Source organism: Geotrypetes seraphini, chromosome 16 (genome assembly GCF_902459505.1).
Source record: "Geotrypetes seraphini chromosome 16, aGeoSer1.1, whole genome shotgun sequence".
Classification (NCBI taxonomy): Eukaryota; Metazoa; Chordata; class Amphibia; order Gymnophiona; family Dermophiidae; genus Geotrypetes; species Geotrypetes seraphini.
This window is the reverse complement of record NC_047099.1, coordinates 50,720,797-50,739,705: the sequence shown is the minus strand read 5'-3', so window position 1 is coordinate 50,739,705 and position 18,909 is coordinate 50,720,797. Positions and strand designations below refer to the sequence as shown.

At 46.7% G+C, this 18,909-nt stretch overlaps 1 protein-coding gene across 1 annotated transcript; it reads left to right on the top strand.

The window, feature by feature from the left end:
- Positions 1-736: 736 nt before the first annotated feature.
- LOC117350823 (transitional endoplasmic reticulum ATPase-like) lies at positions 737-18,823 on the top strand. The gene is made up of 18 exons (XM_033925461.1): positions 737-927; positions 5,482-5,593; positions 7,125-7,297; positions 7,764-7,906; positions 8,383-8,513; positions 9,199-9,330; positions 9,552-9,654; positions 9,864-9,997; positions 10,078-10,213; positions 10,763-10,875; positions 12,403-12,567; positions 13,252-13,374; positions 13,582-13,794; positions 14,708-14,886; positions 15,071-15,200; positions 16,286-16,444; positions 16,626-16,777; positions 17,610-18,823. Exons 1-18 carry the CDS (start codon positions 908-910, stop codon positions 17,710-17,712), a joined length of 2,421 nt encoding a protein of 806 aa, XP_033781352.1. The 5' UTR covers positions 737-907; the 3' UTR covers positions 17,713-18,823.
- Positions 18,824-18,909: the final 86 nt, after the last annotated feature.

Below are 18,909 nucleotides of genomic sequence, written 5' to 3'. Positions count from 1 at the left end.
AGGATTTGAACCCACAACCTCAGGGTACTGAGGCTATAACCACTACGCCATATTCTCCTCTAGTGAGGGGAGGGGAGGCATGTACACAGGGGACAAATTTTTCCCCATCCTGGTGAGTTCTGTTCCTGTCCTTGCCCCATTCCTGCAAACTCCGTCATCATGTGCACAAGCCATCATGTGCACTTTAAAATCCTAAGTGTCCGAGGCTTGTGCGGTTAAGGAAGAGCTTACAGGAATGGGGCAGGGACAGCGACAGCGACAAAACTCGCGGGGACGGGATGGAGAAATTGAGTTCCTGCGGAGAAGGGGACAAATTTGTCCCCGTGTCATTCTCTTGTGTATATCTGATGATGAGAACACAGACCTTGGTCTTCACTCCCAGTCCTCTAGGGCTACCAACAGGTTAACCCGAATGAATATGCTCATATGAGACCGATTTCCATATGATGGAGGTAGCAGGCAGATCTTCTGAAAACCTGGCCTGGGAGTGAAGGGAGGGGGTCCAGGATGGAGTGGTGGTGTGCACACAGCCTATTAAGTATGTGCATATATTTGCATCTTCTTTAAGGAAGGGGGGTGGGCACTGTAGAAGCCTATTTTATAAAAGCACAGAGACTGCGAAATTATCCCCCCCCCCCCCTCAGTACGTATTATTGGGGAACTCAAGTCGAATTTCCATGTCTATGAAGTTATCTGTCGGAGGAGGAGGAGCAGGGGGAGGAGAGGAGAATCCCTGCCAGGGAGCTTCGCCCTTCCACTGGGCACCTTGCCCAAGCCCCTGTCTGCGGAGGTCGGGACTGAGTCGAGAAAGAAAACAGACAGAGCTGCAGCCAGCAAGCGGCGAGAGAGTGGAGCTGGGCCCAGGAACGGACAGACGGTCGGACGGGGCACCGGATCACCCGGCAGCATGCCCACCTCAGGAGGGGAGTAAGTCAGAGCCCGGCTGGGCACCTACAAAGGGGTGGGAAAGAATTCTGTGGGCAGAGCTCTGCATGCTTCCTCTACTTAAACCTTCCCCTTGTTCTCCCCCCCCCCCACCAACTCCCAGAGGTGCTGATTTAATGTTGTTTCTTTTCTGGTTTGTACCCCCCACCCCCCTGCCCAGCTGGCACCAGGGTCGCAGCTGCAGACTTTTCCAGTTCCAGACTTGCCCTTGGGCCTCTGTAGCTCTGGAAAGAGGGGATGGGGGGGACACTGAGTGCTCCTTAACCTGATGGGGGAGTGAGGGGTCCCATCCTAGAGCTGTCGGTCTCCTATGCCAGGAACTCCTTCCTCCTTTTCGGGTTATCTTTTAAGATCGTCTGCTGGTTTTGGTCTGTTTACATGCATGACTTGTACTTCTAATTTCTCTAAAAATACAGAAAGGGGGGGCAGGGTGGTAAAACCCAGGAGTGAATGTGTTGTGAAAAGGAGAGCCCCCTGCTAGCCTTGAAGGAGGTCCTGTCACATGCTGTAACATGAGAGCCAGGCTGGTATTTATAGAAGCTCAGATGGCATGACTGGGCAGGGAGGGGAGAGGGATGGGGGGGACACAGAGAGTGCCCTCTCCCCTGCACAAACAGATTGCATTGATCTGGCAGGGGAGCTGTAGGTGTTTGCTCATGGCTGTCTGACCTCCTGTCCCTCACTCGAGAGGAGGGGCGAGAGGGTGGAGGAAGAGACGGGCAAACACAGACGAGAGGTATGGTCAGAGAAGGGCTGAGACGTCCGGACCAGGGGTTAGCAATTCCGGTCCTCGAGAGCCACAGGCGGGTCAGGCTTTCAGGATCTCCACAATAAATATGCACGAGATTGATTTGCATCTCAAGGAGGGCAGTGCATGCAAACTCATCTCATACATATTCATTATCGATATCCTGAAAACCTGACCCGCCTGTGACTCTCGAGGACTGGAATTGCCTCCCCCTGGTCTAGACAGACAGACCGACCTGAGATATGCACAAGGTTGGGGGGGGGCATATATTGTAATTGAAGGAATCCCCCCCTATACACTCACACATGCAGCTTCAGAGAAGAGAGAGGCAGGCAGAGATATAATATTTGACATTTAGCCGAGTAACAGGGCCATATCCTGACTTATCAGCGTTACCCCCCAGGGATCTGTGCTCCAAACCCTCCTCCCCCCCCCCCACCGATCTCTGCTGTAGGTTTTAACCCCCCTCTGTCCCTGAAATTGGTGCTCCAGGGTTCTCTCCTCCCTGCTCCTGGCATCTATGCTTCAGGTCCCGTTTCTCCCCCCCCTGTTCCTGAGTTCTGAGCTCCTGCACCTCCTTCCCACTCTTGGGTTGATCTGTATTTCAGGACCCCCACCCCCCATCCTGGGATCTGTGCTCGCAGATCCCCCAGGCCTTATGGTCCCCTGGTTCTGTGTCCCAGGAATTTGTGTTCCAGGCCCCTCTGCTACTGGGGTTCATAGATTCACTGCTCCCGGTGTTTCAGCTTCTTTTTCCACTATGATGGAAGTACTCAACCTTAGAACAGAAACTATCACACCGTCTCCCTCATCCCCTTCTGATCCAAGCTACTCGAACATGCTGTTCACCACCGTTGTTTTGACTTTCCCTTGACCCGCTTCAATCGGGCTTATGCCTTCTTCATTCTACAGCAACTGTTCTCACTAAAGTCTCCAATGACCTGCTCCAAGCCAAATCCAAAGGCCTCTACTCCATCCTCTATTGGTCTATCTGCAGCTTTTGACATGGTAAATCATAGAAACATGGCGGCAGATAATAATAATAATTTTATTCTTATATACTGCCAAAGCCATAGTAGTTCGAGGTGGTTTACAAGCAGAGTACTGAGAGGGTTTGAGAGATCTTGGTTACAAATCGGTTAGAGCAGTGTTCTTCAACCACAGAAATTTCCTGCCGGTCCACAGGGCCAGCACGTGCATCAGGCCCAAAACAGTGTTCTTCAACCCCCGGTCCACGGTGCGATCGATGCGGCGTTATCTTCGAGCCAGCTCCCTCTTCCTCACTGATTCAGTGCACAAAGCCACGGGCATCCTGCGCCTGAACCAGAAGCCTTCTCTCTGACGTTGCAATGTCAGAGGGAAGGCTTCCAGATGAGGCAAGGGACGTGCAAGGTGCAATTAGTACTATTATGGGGGCGGGGTCTGGGGTGGAGATTGGGTAGAGATGGGCGGGGTCTGGCCCAAGACTTAGCCCAGTGTTCTTCAATCACCGGTCCACGGACTGATGCCAGTCCACAGAATAATTCTTTTATTTCTGCCGGGTTGAAAAACACTGGGTTAGAGTATAAAGAGATAGGGCAATAGGAGTTCTTAGGTTACAAATTGGTTGTACAAGTTTGTTTTTACTAGTTTTCTAAAACCTAGATAGGATGAGGAATGCATAATTATGTTACCCAGCCAGTTGTTCATTTGGCCTGCCAGGTATCTTTTGTATTGGCAGGCCTTTATTGTTGGATGGGTGAACATGTAGACTCTGCGTGTCAGCCTAATGGAACAATCCAAGTTGAAATGAGAGACCAAGTACATAGGGGCCGAACCAAGAATGGATTTGAAACAAAGACATGCAAATTTGAACAGGACTCGCCTCCAGGGGCAGCCAATGAAGTTTTTGATAATAGGGGGTTATGTGGCCCAATTTTTTAATGACAAAAATCAATCGTACTGCTGAATTTTGGATAATTTGGAGTCTTTGAATGGTTTTCTTGAAAGACCCCAAATAAATGATGTTGCAGTAGTCGAGCATGCTTAGAATGGAGGATTGCACCAGTAAACGGAATGAAGTTGCATCAAAGTACTTTCTGATGGTTCTTAGTTTCCATAATGTCGAGAAGCCTTTTCTAACCAATAACTCCATGTGTGCCTCTAGGGTAAGGTAACGGTCCAGAGTCACTCCCAGAATTTTTATGGAATCGACAATAGGAAAGACGACCATTCAAGGAAATTGAAGAATCTTTGAGTTTGTCATTCGGGCTCGCTAGGAAGAATTTGTTTTTTTCTGAGTTGAGTTTCAATTTGAATTTGGCCATCCATTGATCAATTTGCTTTAATATAGATGCCAGATGGTTCTTCGTCTTAGAAGTCTGCCTCTTACGTGCCTGGCCCACGCTTTCTTGGATTCAGACACAGTCTTCATCTCTACCACCTCCTTCGGGAGACTATTCCACGCATCTACCACCCTTTCTGTAATATGTTGTCCTCCCTTGGGTTTCAGGACTCTGTTATCTCATGGTTTTCTTCCTATCGCATTCTAAACAAGCGCAACAAATCATTCGCCGTCATTGGCATATCCTGCACTTGCATCCTGGATTAAAGGAAATACCCCAGTTTGCTTACACTCATAGTAGGAATTTATCAGAAATTTTATCTGATCGTGGATGTGTGCAGTGGATTTCGAGTGAACGGCAGGGTCTTTTCCGTTGTGTACTGCAGGCATGCAATGGAAACTAATGTGATCAGTAACCCAAAGAACAGTAGAAAGTTTTATACAGGGTGAGCCACTGAAAAGTAGCCTGCCTCTAATACCAGTGCCAGAAAGATGGTGTTTTCCCTGGAACAGCGAATAGTGATTGTGGAAGGCTATAGACTTGAACGGGAACCAGTTTCACCATCTGTTGTAACTTGTAGGTAAGTGAATAAAAACAATCCACTTGCTCATTCATCTCTATTGCCGGAGACGGGCTACTTTTCCGTGGCCCACCCTGTATAAGATCATATTCCGATTGTGAAATAAGTCAGGTTGTTTATGGAATCCAGTGTCTGTAATAAAAGGTATATAGGGCATACAATAAGAAAAATCAAATTACGTGTTTGCACAACATCTGAATAATTTGAGCATGGCTAAGGTAGAAACCCCCTTAGTATCTCACTGGGTAGAATCCAATCATGTTATTGACAATTTATAGTTTTGTTCAAAGTGAATTTGGCATGAGGAGGAAACAAGACGCTTTTTAGCGAAACACAGCTCTTTGTCGGGCTAGACTGTTATTCATTCAGTTAAGAGAAATAAGACGAGATGGAATTCAAACATTGAAGATCTAGAGGAGTATTGTTGAATTTGGAACACTGAGTGGATTCAAATAAAGACAGACTGTAAGAGCAGTACGACATGAGAATCCACAACACACAGGAAATGATGGACATTTGATCCAGTACTCTACAGTTCATTGAATTTTGAAGGGGGTTTCCATATGCTTACAATTGTAAAATAAGAAGTTTTCACATTTATTAGAGATATGTAAAAGTAATTCATTTGGAATTAAAATAGAATGAGACCACACAAGTAGCTTCTTTTAGTTAATGTTATGAATATTCATTAAGGGTATTCAGAACACCATACTTGTTGGTACTACTTGAGGAATTAAAGTTGCCCGTTTCTCAACTAGACCATTTGAGGCTCTATTTTCTCCTCTCCTGCCATGTTCTCTTTTCTCTCCTTGAGGGAACCCTACTCTAGGTTTTACTGTGGCTCAAGATGGTCATGGCTTTTGTTTTCGTGTTCCTTCTAACAGCTCCAAGGGGGAGGATTATTCCACTGCCATCCTGCAACAGAAGCACAGGCCTAACCGTCTCTTGGTGGATGAAGCCATCAATGAAGACAACAGTATCGTTAGCTTGTCACAGGTAAGAACACCACAGCTGACTCCATCGATAAATGATTTTTCTCTTGATCCTACACCAGACAAGCAACACTGTCCAACACAGAAGAAAATAGGCAAAATTGGAGAATCATGATTCATAGATATAAAAACTAAGTTGAATATGGTTAGAAGATAGGGTCGGAGGATATAGATAATAGGAAATTATCCTAATTGGTAAATCAGCTAACAAAGGTTGATGATACTACATCAGATTTAAAATGAAATACTCCATCGTCAAATAAATCTGTTATTTTAAGTCGAAGGTGGAAAAATTAAGATCAGAAATTTTGTTGGGATTGTCACAACCATTAATATCTGAGGATTCAATCGATTCACTAATTCAGTGAATAGAGTACTTTTCATGGTAAAGCACATTTTTTGATCCCATATACGCCTGCTAGATCTCTTCGATCAGAAAATCAAGAACGTCTTATAGTTCCAACTTCTCGAGAAATTGTTCATGAACATATTAGAAATGCGACTTTTCCAGTAAAAGGTCCACAACTTTCGAATCTATGCTTTTGGCTCTTTGATTATTATTGAATACAATGGATAAGTTTAAAGCTGAGTTAAAAACATTTCTTTTTCCAGATACAAATACTGGCATTTGGCTTTTAAGAGTTTTTCTGCAATACACAGGAAGTTATAACCTACTGTATTTTTCTCTTTACTTTCCTATAATAATTGTAGTTTTAACTTTTAACCTTATTTGTTTGTGGTAATGTGGTTTTATTTTTTTAATTGATTTTAGATTGTAGGTCGACCAGAAGGTGTTTACCGTTGGTGCAGGATAGTAAGACAGGAATAAACTTGGAAAATAATCACAGACTTGGAGTCCCAAGTTTAAATCGCACTTCTTACACCAACTTTGTGGCAAACCATCCTCTGCCCGCACCTGGGTTGCAAATGTTTTGAAGGCGAGAATTAAACAAGTTGGTTGCAAAGGTCCCTATGCGCAGTATCTTAAGTCCAAAATGTTATTACATTACATTAGTGACTTCTATTCCGCCCGTACCTTGCAGTTCTAGGCGGATTACAAAAGAAGCTAACTGGACATTTCCAGGAAAATTATAATTTAGGAAATTATAGGATTACAAAAAGATAACTGGACATTTCCAGGAGATTTACAATTTAGGGAGCTGCTTACATGGTTGAGACTTTGAAGATAAAGATTGCAAGAGAGGAAGAGACTTTGAGGGGGAATTTACAGGGGAGGGGAGGACAAGGGGAAGAGTTAAGATATCTGGATACATTTTTTGAATAGCAGGGTTGTGATTTCTTTTCGAAATGATTTGAAGTCGCTCGTTGTCAGCAAGTTGGAGATGGAGTGGTCAAGTTTCGCTGCTTGCGTCACTAGTAGGTTGTCAAACATCTTCTTGCGCTGAGTACCTTTTAATGGGGGGTAGGTAAATGGGGTCTGAATTCTCCTTTGTCTAGTAGTAAGGTTCTGTTTAGGTAAGTGGGGGCAGTGCCATTTATTGCTTTGAATAATAGAAATGCCGTTTACTTTTCAGAGCAAAATGGAGGAGCTGCACCTGTTCCGTGGTGACACGGTAATTCTGAAGGGTAAAAAGCGCCGGGAGACAGTCTGCATCGTGCTTACTGATGACACGTGCCAGAATGAGAAAGTCCGAATGAACCGGGTCATCAGAAATAACCTTCGTGTCCGTCTAGGAGACGTTATAAGGTGAGAGGTACCAGTACAGAGGGATGAATGAAGAAGCCATGATAAGAAAGGGGTGTGAATGTGGATGGAAAGGCATTAAAGAGAGGGTGGAGGAATGGAGAAGCCCTAGGGCAAGAGGGTAAATGAATGGAGAGACTATGAGGAGAGACAATGAAGAGAGGGTGGGTAAAAAGATGGAGAACTCTGGTAGTAAAAAGTAGATGATATTTAAGGAGAATGAAGTGGGGAGATGAGGAACTTGAAAGACCTAGAGGAGAGTTTGCTCATGAAGGTGCTAAGTGAAGAAGATAGATGGTGAAAATGGACGTAGAAAGCCTCAAAGGGAAAAAAATGGATGTGAAGACCTCTTCAGAAGACAGATGGAAGGGAGATAACCAACAAGAAGGTCAAATAGTTCCCAAAGGTGAAAGGTGCTACTTTCTGAACTTGAACCTCAATTAAGAAAACCTTTTGCATTCTTTGTTAGCATTCAGGCATGTCCGGATGTGAAATATGGAAAACGGATCCATGTTCTGCCCATTGATGACACCATCGTGGGTCTCACAGGAAACCTGTTTGAGGTGTACCTAAAGCCCTACTTCCTGGAGGCTTATCGGCCTGTGCACAAAGGTAATCATCCCTTTTTCAGCCCATGGGGGCCATGTAATGACCCCCCACACACACACCATGACAGCTATAACTCTGAAGGACAGCAACTCCCAGTCTAACATATAAGGTATGTCTGCATGCAAAGAACGGCATCACCAGATCTGGTATTCTCAATAGATTGATAAGAGGTCACAGCATCCAAGGGAGTCTGAACATGCCAAAAATAGAACAATGTCCCTTGTGTCAGTGGGTCTTGCAGTTGCCTGATTGGGGGTCAGTGAAGGAGAAAAGGATCGCTAGCATTAATAACACTGAATGCTGTACAGTGCAGCATACATCAATAGCACTGGAAAAATGATTATTATTAAGTAAATGTGGACTACAGATTCATGAATGCCTTGGACTAAATATTAGAGGACTCTTTCTCATGGTTCTCGAGTGTGTTTTCTCTTTCTGTCCTTGCTGTTCATAATCTTCTTTTCTTTCTCCCCATCCAGGTGACATTTTCCTGATCCGTGGAGGGATGAGGGCCGTGGAGTTCAAGATTGTAGAAGTTGACCCTTCGCCACACTGCATTGTAGCCCCCGATACTATTATCCACTGCGAGGGAGAACCCATCAAAAGAGAGGTGGTGTCATCTTCTTTTTATTCTTTCTTCCCTCTGGCCCTAGTTCCCCAGTCCAAGAGAAATAAGTGGGCAAACAAAATCCAGTGGGAGGAATTTCTTATTTATTGATTTCTTATTTTGGGCGTGATTCGTTTTTTTCTGCATTCATTGTATAGTGTTGACTGTGTTGAGTCTGTGGATTTGTCAATGCATGTTATTTGTCTTCAAAGTCATGTCTTACTCTTGACCATTGGGTCTGGCCTTCATTATTGGGCCTTGCAGTTTTGAGTCTGGGGCCTTAATGGTACTGTTGCCTTTTAATATCAGGTCTTAATGTGTTTGTTGTAGTGAGTTTCAGGTCTCCGTTTTTTGGGTGGGTTTTGCTTTTATAATTGGATTTTGTTGGGTTATACTGAGTCTGAGGCTAATTGGTGGATAGTTTTATTGTTGAGTCTCATTTTATCGATTTGGATCTGGTTTGCTGGTGTCATTGCATTTCATTGTTGTATTTAGCTATATTGAGTTTGAGGTACAATTCTTGAATGGTGTTGGCTCTGTTGCTGGGGCTTGGGTTTTGCAGTATTAAATTTCATGTCTCATTGTTGGCTTTCATTGTTGGGTCTTAGTACTAATATTTTGCTGCTGGTTCTCTTTTCAGCATTGTCTTGCTCTTGTTCTCATTATCTCTCTTCTTCTCTTAACTCAGGATGAGGAAGAGAGCTTAAATGACGTGGGCTATGATGACATTGGAGGTTGTCGGAAACAGCTGGCTCAGATCAAAGAGATGGTGGAACTACCCCTCCGACACCCGGCCCTTTTTAAAGCAATTGGAGTGAAAGTAATTAAGCCTTTGCATCAAATCAATATCTCAACTCGTAAGCGTCTCTTTGTAGTTCGAACTCAGCTCTTGAAATTGTGGTGTGCCAAATTGGAACTGTAAGACAAATCATGAAACTGTACCCCCGGCCACTAGCAGAAAATGGTCCATTTTGAAAAAAATAGAAATCCTATTGCCCATGTAGATGTGCCTATTTACCTTCCAATCTTTATTCTTCCTAGCCTCCACGAGGGATTCTACTATATGGACCCCCTGGGACAGGGAAAACTCTGGTGGCACGGGCAGTCGCCAATGAAACAGGAGCATTTTTCTTCCTTATCAATGGTAAGGGGTGATAATATATATACATGTGGAAGATATGGTAGGATTGTACACTTCTCACTGATTCTTTTCCATGCATCAAGATCTTGGCGATCTAAAGAAGCTCACGCAGAATTTTCTTGGTTTCCTAGCCCCATTCTTCCATGCATTTCTGTTTTACTTTTCTTTAGTCCGAGTACAAATTGATTAGCTGGTCTTTTTTTGTCTCTCAGGTCCAGAGATTATGAGTAAGCTGGCTGGCGAGTCGGAGAGTAACTTGAGGAAGGCCTTTGAGGAAGCTGAGAAGAATGCACCTGCCATTATCTTCATTGATGAACTGGACGCCATTGCTCCCAAAAGAGAGAAGGTGGGTCCCCAGCTTGGTATGGGCTTTCTGTCTTTGTTCCCACTGTCTCTCATTCCACTGCTTATTTATTCATCTTTTAGACACATGGTGAGGTGGAACGACGAATTGTGTCCCAACTCTTGACGCTCATGGATGGCCTGAAGCAAAGGTCCCATGTGATTGTCATGGCTGCCACCAATAGACCCAACAGCATTGACCCTGCTCTCCGCCGCTTTGGTAGGTGACCCTGCAAGTATTGGGATAGCTCTGTTCCATGATCATTCCATTTATGGTCCACCAATTGCACCTTTCTTCCTTCCAAATCGGAATGCATGCCTTAAAGTCAGATATCAAGAAAAAATGAAAAGGCCAACAGCCTTGCTACGTTCATGAATAGCATCCACAATGAACAGAACACTAAAATTACGCAATGCAATGATCCCTGATCATAAGAGCTTACCATTTGAGCTCAGGTGGCCAAGTGAATCATGACTGGAGCAACAGTGGCTTGGAGCCTGGGTCTGTAGATATAATCCAACTGTATTGTGACCAAGGGGAGATGGGGATGATCTTCCAGGGAAGGGTTGCAGCCCTGGAAAGAGAAGTGTGAGAGCTGAGCACTAGTATATAGAGTTTCCCATCAGGAAAGCAGAGCACTAGAGAAACAGAATCTTTATTTGCATGTCATGGAGCAATATTGTTTTATTGCTGGCCAGGATGGGAGTTGGAGGCAAGGTTGACATGATTTCCTTTTGTGTGATGTACTCCTACCCCACCTCCCAATAGGTCGCTTTGACCGGGAAATCGACATTGGCATCCCGGATTCCACAGGCCGGCTGGAGATCCTCCAAATCCACACAAAAAACATGAAGCTTGCAGATGACGTGGATCTGGAGCGAGTAAGAGCTGCTAGGGAGGGGAGTGGACAAGCATCTGTCATCTCATGGGGGAGGGGGAGGGGGAGGGAGGAGAGATCCATTCCCTCAGCCACAGCCTGGCATATGGCAGTGTTGTCCTTCGTGGTAACCAGATCTGTGTGTGATGTGGTCATGCAAAAGCATGTAGCCATGTAGCAAGTACGTATGTCTGTACTGTGCAGTACGCTTCAGAGCCCCATCAGACCTAGAGAAAACGGGATGAATCCTTTACAGGTCTGTAGAACCGTTTTTGCTGAATATTCAGCCTAAGACATTGCAGTTCTTGAGCTCGAGAGACTGCACAAGTCCAGTCATCGCATGTGATCACCCACCAAAGTAATATATGTGCTCACCAAGCTAATGATGCGAGGTAACATAGTAACATAGTAGATGACGGCAGATAAAGACCCGAATGGCCCATCCAATCTGCCCATCTTGTGATGGCTTGGAATGAGACGTTTTGTATGGAGTGCGCTGCTGGGCAGGATTCATATCGCCAACCTTTGACTAGGTATAAGATGTGGAAAATGTTTTCCTAGTTTGTGTGTGGTATCAGTGGCGTACTAAGGGGGGGGAGTGATCCACCCTGGGTGCCATGTTGGTGGGGAGCTGGCATCCCTCCTCCTCTCTGCCCTCCTGCCTCTTCCCACTCGTCCCCTCGCCACGCGCGCCCCCTTCCCTTCCCCCCCGTACCTCTAGTTGATCGCCGCCATGAGTGACAATTTCAACATGCTCCTCGCAACCACGTCGTCTCTCGCTGACATCACTTCCGAGTGCCGTGCATAGGAAGTGGCAGAGGGAGAGCCGACGGGGTCGCGAGGAGAACGTTGACGTTCTTGTTGCTCATGGTAGTGAGCAACTAGAGGTATGGGGAAGGGAAGGGAGGCGTGTGCAAGGCAGGGGGGATCAGGGAGGGAGCGGAGACCAGGGAAGGGCACCTCTCACCCTTGCTACGCTACTGTGTGGCATTCCTGTGTGTGAGTAGCAAGGTTTTTACGTATGCGTGTGTACGTGAAGTATTAGATCCCTAATATACACCGTGTGCTTGGAACAAGCTGCCTGAATCCCTACGGCGGGCTCCGTCTCTGGCGGTGTTCAAGGCCCAGTTAAAAGCCCACCTCTTCGAGAATGCTTTCGACTCCTAACTCCTCTCACCTTGGGTTCTGAATCCCCAACCCCCTCTATGTCATGTTTGTCCAAGTTAGATTGTAAGCTCTTCTGAGAAGAGACCATCTATTAAATTTCAAAATGTAAAGCGCTACTTATGCCTTTCAGCGCTATATAAGTGATAAATAGTAGTAGTTAGGATAAAAACTTGTACTATAACTATGGCAAATTGTAACCCATTTGGGGCGGACGGGACAGAAAACGAAATAAATAAATACGTGGGTTTTCCTTGGCATATCTGTAGATCAGTGGCGTGTGTTGTGTTGATGTATGTTTTGTAAACGAAGTGAGACCTGGACATGTGCCTCTGACAGTGTTACTGTTTCCTCACACTGGCCGCAGGTGGCCAACGAGACCCACGGGCACGTCGGCGCTGACCTGGCGGCGTTGTGCTCCGAAGCGGCGCTGCAAGCCATCCGTAAAAAGATGAACATTATCGACTTGGAGGATGATACCATTGATGCGGACATCCTGAACTCCATGGCTGTGACCATGGACGACTTCCAGGTATTGGGCCCTGACCCTGCGCCGCTCCCCACGTCACCCCTATTTCCCTTGACCTCTCCCCTACTCTCATCTCCTCCTTTCTCCTAGTTAGTGATTACATTTGACTGTGTTCCTCACTATCTCAGCTCCCTCCCTCCTCTCCCCCTCCCGTCTGCTGGTTTCCTTCCATTCCCCCATACCTCTGTCCCTTTCCCTCAATTCTTTCTCTTACCTCTTTCTCTCCTTTTCATGGGTTGTCGTGTCGCCTCCCTCACCCTCTCCCAGCTTCATCCCGTTTTTATTTTCTTTACGACTCTTCCTCTCCAATCTGCTCTTTTTTTTTGCTCCCTAATCTCCATTTCCTTTTCTCTTTGTTTCTTTCTCTTATGCTTTCATCTTAAGAACATAAGAATAGCCTTACTGGGTCAGACCAGTCTAGCCCAGTATTCCGTCTTCACTGAGTCCAATCCAAGCCGCAAGTACCTGGCAAAAAACAAATAGTAGCAGTATTCCATGCCACCAATCCAGGGCAAGAAGTGGCTTCCCCCATGTCTGTCTCAACAGCAGACTATGGACTTTGCCTCCAGGAACATGTCCGAACCTTTTTTAAAATCAGCTATATTACATTATCTTTTTCTCCTTCTCTGTCTCATGTCCTGCTGTTTCATGGAGGTCTTTCTCTGTCTCCCTTCTCTCATCCTTCAGTGGGCTCTGGGACAGAGTAATCCATCAGCATTGCGGGAGACGGTGGTGGAAGTGCCACAAGTCACATGGGAAGACATTGGCGGGCTGGATGAGGTGAAAAGGGAGCTGCAGGAACTGGTGCAGGTGAGCGCTTAGGGCAGTGCTCCAGTGAGAGCCTTGGTGAGGAGTCTTTTTAGGGGAACATGGACTAGTGTAGGTACTGTGGGAACCTTTTGGTAATGATATCACAAAGGCTTTGAAATTGGATTCCTTCACCTAACATTGAGATCAGGATTGGGTTCCGATCTGATTGACTTTCCTTACGAGTGCACATATCTCTTTCTCTTTTAGTTCCCAGTTGAGTACCCCGACAAGTTCTTGAAGTTTGGCATGACACCGTCGCGTGGTGTGCTCTTCTATGGTCCACCTGGCTGCGGTAAGACCCTGCTGGCAAAGGCCATTGCCAATGAATGCCAAGCCAACTTTGTATCCATCAAAGGGCCAGAGATGCTGACCATGTGGTTTGGGGAATCTGAAGCAAACGTACGAGACATTTTCGATAAGGTGAGGGAGCCACACTTCTGGTGTTTCAGTACTGACTCCTTCCAACAGGTTGTTGACCAACCATTGTTGAGTTGGGTTGACTGTAGAAAAGATTCTGATTATCTATGATCAATTGTTGACTGGGGGTTGGCTCTCTAAAGGAGAGTGAGTGGAGGAGGCCAAGCCAATGTGCTCTATGATGACATTATTTACCAAAGCACTGAATTCTAGAGTAGGTAAACTTGTTTGTATACCATGCAAGAAAGGCAACTTGAGGATATTGGTTCCTGGATCAAGCATAGAGACTAACCGTGTCTCTGCCTGGCTCTGAGGAAAGATTTGAAGAGAGGGAGAAGATAATATTTTAATTGTTCAAAAGAGATGACATCTTCATAACAGAAGGAAGGTTGTCATCTCATTAGCACATCCCATCATGGAATCCTTGCCATCAAGCTGTTAATCTACTGATGTGGTAGGAAGAGCCTTGTGACTAGGAAATGGGACAACTGAGCCCATGAGTAAGAATAAAAGGGTCTAGATCAGTGGTTCCCAACCTGTCCTGGAGGACCACCAGCCAGCCAGGTTTTCAGGATAGCCTTAATGAATAAACATGGAACATGCAAATCTCTCTCATGCATATTCATTAAGGCTGAAAACCCTGAAAACCTGACTGGCTGCAGGGTTGGGAACCACTGGTCTAGATCACATAGGAGAAGCAAACGCTTTACTGGAGTTTCAGATGAGTGATCGAATAAGATCTGGTTTGACTTCCCAACTAAAGAGGCGACTTCTGGGCCATAGATTAATAGGAAGTGTTCAAATTGGAAACTATTGGTCGGTCGGGTCGAATCATTCTCTTGAGATGGGTGAGTTAGGTTGGGAAGGCCTCGGAGAAGTTTCTGATCATTGCATTTCTACGCACCGGCTTCCATAGGCTCGTCAGGCAGCTCCTTGCATCCTCTTCTTTGATGAACTGGACTCCATCGCCAAGGCTCGAGGCGGCGGCGCAGGTGACGGAGGAGGAGCCGCTGACCGTGTCATTAACCAGATCCTCACCGAAATGGACGGAATGTCCAACAAGAAGACTGTCTTTATCATCGGTGCCACAAACAGGTAATAGTTCTTTTCCATCCTCTCCACTCTTGTGGAAACCATGTGTCCCTATGTCGGACACAGTCACAACATGGTCACGTGTGGGAGGGAGGGGGCAGAGAGATGTGAGCTCTGCTTGGTAATAAAATAGCTAGCTATCTGTTTCGAAGGCTGGTATCTGAAGTCCTCATCCCCCCTCCACTAGGCCAGACATCATAGACCCTGCGATCCTGCGCCCGGGCCGCTTGGATCAGCTGATCTACATCCCACTCCCCGATGACGGGTCTCGAGTGGCCATCCTGAAAGCCAACCTAAGAAAGTCACCTATAGCCAGGGTGAGTTGTTTCTCCAGCGTATGCACACCCTTTACACATCTGCAGCAATACATCATATGATCTAAATTTCGTTACACCGTGTGTGATATCGCGCTTAGACGTCATCAGCATATAATGGATTGTAGGATATTCATCAAATTAAACTTTATAAGGTAAATACTTCTGGTAATTCAGTACATTGAGGTTCATAGTCAGTGGCGCACAAGACACCAGCATGCCGACAATCCAGCGCTGACAATTCAGCGCAAGAAAGAAGCGCCGAAAAACTTATTTTTAAAGCACTCCGACGGGGGGGGGGTGTTAGTGTTCGCACTGCCGTTGGGGGGGGGCGTGGGGGGTGCAACCCCCATTGTAGAGAAAACGGAACTTTTTCCGATATTTTTCAGGAAAAGTTCCGTTTTCTCTATAATGTGGGGAGTTGCACCCCCCATACCCCTCCCCCCAACGGCAGCGCGAACACTATGCATTAAAGTGGGGGTGGGGTTTCAACCCCCCACACACCCCCATCGGAGCTCTTTAAAAATAAGTTTTTCAGCGGCATTCGGCAGCGCGCTTCTTTCTTGCGCTGGATTGTCGGCGCGCTGGTGTCTGGCGCGCGATTATCCTGTCACCATACATTGATGTACTGCAATTTGTAGGGATTTTTTTTGGTGTGTTTTTGAATAATTTTAATTTAATTTAATTCGTTTTCGATCACATTCTCCCCAAAGAGCTCAGGGTGGGTTACAGGTTGATATACATAATATACAGTTAACAGGTTACAATTTGCTCTAGATTTTCCATCATTTCAGTGCAAGTTTTTCTCCTAATGTGACACTTACTAGGGGGTCTAATACTAATATCCATAATATACAGTTTACCGATTAACTCTCCAACTTTTACAAAGCCATAGCGCAATTTTTTAGCGCAGGCCACAGCGGTAACAGCTCTGATGCTCTTAGAATTCCTATGAGCGTCTTTGTAATCCAAACGTATCCGTGGAATTATTATGAATGTATCTTTGTTCAATTTTTTTTTTTAATCTGTCTTCCAAATACTGCCCAGAACAGATAACAAACAAATAACATTTTATCCTCTCCTGGCAGGACGTGGATTTGAACTACCTGGCTAAGATCACCCACGGCTTCTCCGGTGCTGATTTGACAGAGATCTGTCAACGTGCCTGCAAGCTCGCCATCCGAGAGTCCATCGAAGCCGAGATCCGGAGGGAGAGGGAGCACCAGCGACACTCAGAGGCAGCCATGGTAAGTGCGCAAGCCCAGTGAAAGAGGCGACGATGATATGATTGTGATAAGGGGTCAATGAGCTAAAAGACCACTATAGATCCCTGGAATAGGAACGGCCCCAGGACTCAACTCGGAATAGCGGATCGAGGGACACTGCTCATTCTACAACTCAGTTATTTCCACGTTCATCTCTTCTCAGGATGACGACTATGACCCAGTCCCGGAGATCCGGCGTGATCACTTTGAAGAAGCTATGAGGTTTGCCAGGCGCTCGGTCAGCGACAATGACATTCGCAAATACGAAATGTTTGCGCAGACGCTGCAACAGAGCCGGGGCTTCGGCAACTTCAGGTAAGGCGCCTAAGTTTCCACAGACCCAATGGAGACTCAATGCCCATCAATGTGGCACTCAGAACCACCCTATGCCAATGGCAGAGGACTGAACTCTGACTGATGTGGCAGTCACAGCGTAGGGGGGACGACGACAAATCTCCCACCAGCACAGGAGAGGGGACCAATCCTGTGGTGTAGCTATGGGTGGGCACAGGCCCACCCTGTCTGGCCCCTCTACACTCTTCTGGCGTGGCCACCTGGGTCCCTTTGCTTCCTCTCTTCCTTCCCCAGATCAGTCCGTGGCCTGGCAACTCCCTCATCGCGCTCGGGAGCAGCACCGGCACACACATCTGCTTGCACAGGTCTCTGCAAGCTTCCCTCTCCATGTCCCGCCAGAGAAAACAGGAAGTTACATCAGTGAGGGCGGAACGTAACAAAGGGAATCCTGCAGAGCCCAGTGCAGGCAGCAGATGTGCGTTGCTGCTGCCACTCGCGAATGTAGTGAGGTACACCGGGGAAGAAGAGTTTCTGGGTCACAGGCAGGGGCAAATACCAGATCCAGGGGCAGAGGAGAGGGAAAGAGATGCAAGACAAATGGGGGAGGGGGTCCAGGGCATACAACAATAAGTCCCCTCGAGCCACTTCTTCCTCTCCTCCAGTGGGAGTTGTTGAGCCTCAAGGCACTATTCCTTTTCCATGGTACTAATTGGACCTCCCTTATCACTGGTGGGGCATAAGAGTGTCTCTCTGAGGCAGCTATGCTCAAATATCTATTCCCCCCCGCCCCCACCTCTATGCCTATCAACACACTGCATTAATAACGCATCGTTTTCCTTCCCTCCATGACCAGGTTCCCCGAGGGTAAAGAGTCCAGTAGCGGTGACGCCAGGAAGAGTGACAGCGGCCGAGGGAGCCTCTTCCGAGATGACGGGGATGACGACCTTTATAACTAACTGCGGGACATGGGGTCCTCCCCTAATGAGGCCCCCCTTCCCCTGCTTATTGTGTCTGGCTTTGCAATGCAGGACTGTGTGTGTGTGTGTGTGTGTGTACTTCGTTTACGCCCAAAACCCCCGTCTCCTTGCCATTGGTAGACAAGAATTATGGCATTGGGAGGGGGACCATTTTGCCTCCAAGAAAGGTCTAATGAAGCTCCTGTAACTTCCATCGTCTTCTTCTCCACTCCCATCATCAAAGATCCTGGATCCAAAGCAACCAGCGTCTCCGAAAGGCACCTCTTGGACAAGATGGATGGAGCCGGGTAGCTTAGCTTTCTACCCAGACCTCCGTGGGAATTTCTCGCACCCCCTCTCGTGTGGCCTTGCACTCACACTGCGAGTTCTGTGCCAGGGTCGTAGCTACATCTGCTATCTCTGCCTGCCACGTACGCCATCTCGGAGAGCAGTGCTCCAATTCAGTAAAAGATGGGACAGCACCGACCTTTCCCGTTCTAGGATTTTCGGTTTACGGCTCAGCAGTTAAACTCCAAGCTAGCCCACGACCAGACTGTACTTGGGCTGTGTCACCATCATCGTTTCCAAACACACGTCTGGGTTCCCTGTGCCCCCAGAGAGCCCAAACACAGCTGCAGTGTTCCTGTGACCTGGTTGCTGTAAATGAGCCTATGACTGCTGTCCATGACTCTCAGATCAGCCCACCTCCTTAAGAATTGTTAACATTTCTGCTGGGGTTATGCTGCCTGAAGCTTCCCTCCGCTGCTTCTGCTAATCCCTTTAGCAGTTAATCATAGGACTAGAAGGGGTGGCAGCGCTGTGGCTCAATTTGCAATCTGAGCCCGCTAATCTATGCATGGACCTAGGGCTACAGGGTGGCTCTTTCAAGCAGCTGAGATGGTGGGTCAGACCAGTGGTCCATCATGCCCAGCAGTCCACTCCCGCGGCGGCCCTTAGGTCAAAGACCAGTGCCCTGACTGAGATTACTAGCCTTACCTGTGTACGTTCTGGTTCAGCAGGAACTTGTCTAACTTTGTCTTGAATCCCTGGACTCAAAGAATTATTGTTGCCTTTTATAAAGAATGAGAAAAAATAATAATTTAAAAAGCCATGTTACTGTGGTTTTTCTTTTTTGGGGGGTGGGTTTCCAATATACGACATAAATATACATACAAGAATGTGTCTGAAGAACCCACC

What these genes read in the sequence shown, in the direction of transcription:
- LOC117350823 (XM_033925461.1), top strand. Translation starts at nt 908, where the DNA reads ATGCCCACCTCAGGAGGGGA. An exon ending in TTGCTCCCAAAAGAGAGAAG is followed by an intron (nt 9,998 to 10,077) that starts GTGGGTCCCCAG and finishes TTCATCTTTTAG; the next exon opens with ACACATGGTGAGGTGGAACG. An exon ending in TGACCATGGACGACTTCCAG is followed by an intron (nt 12,568 to 13,251) that starts GTATTGGGCCCT and finishes CTCATCCTTCAG; the next exon opens with TGGGCTCTGGGACAGAGTAA.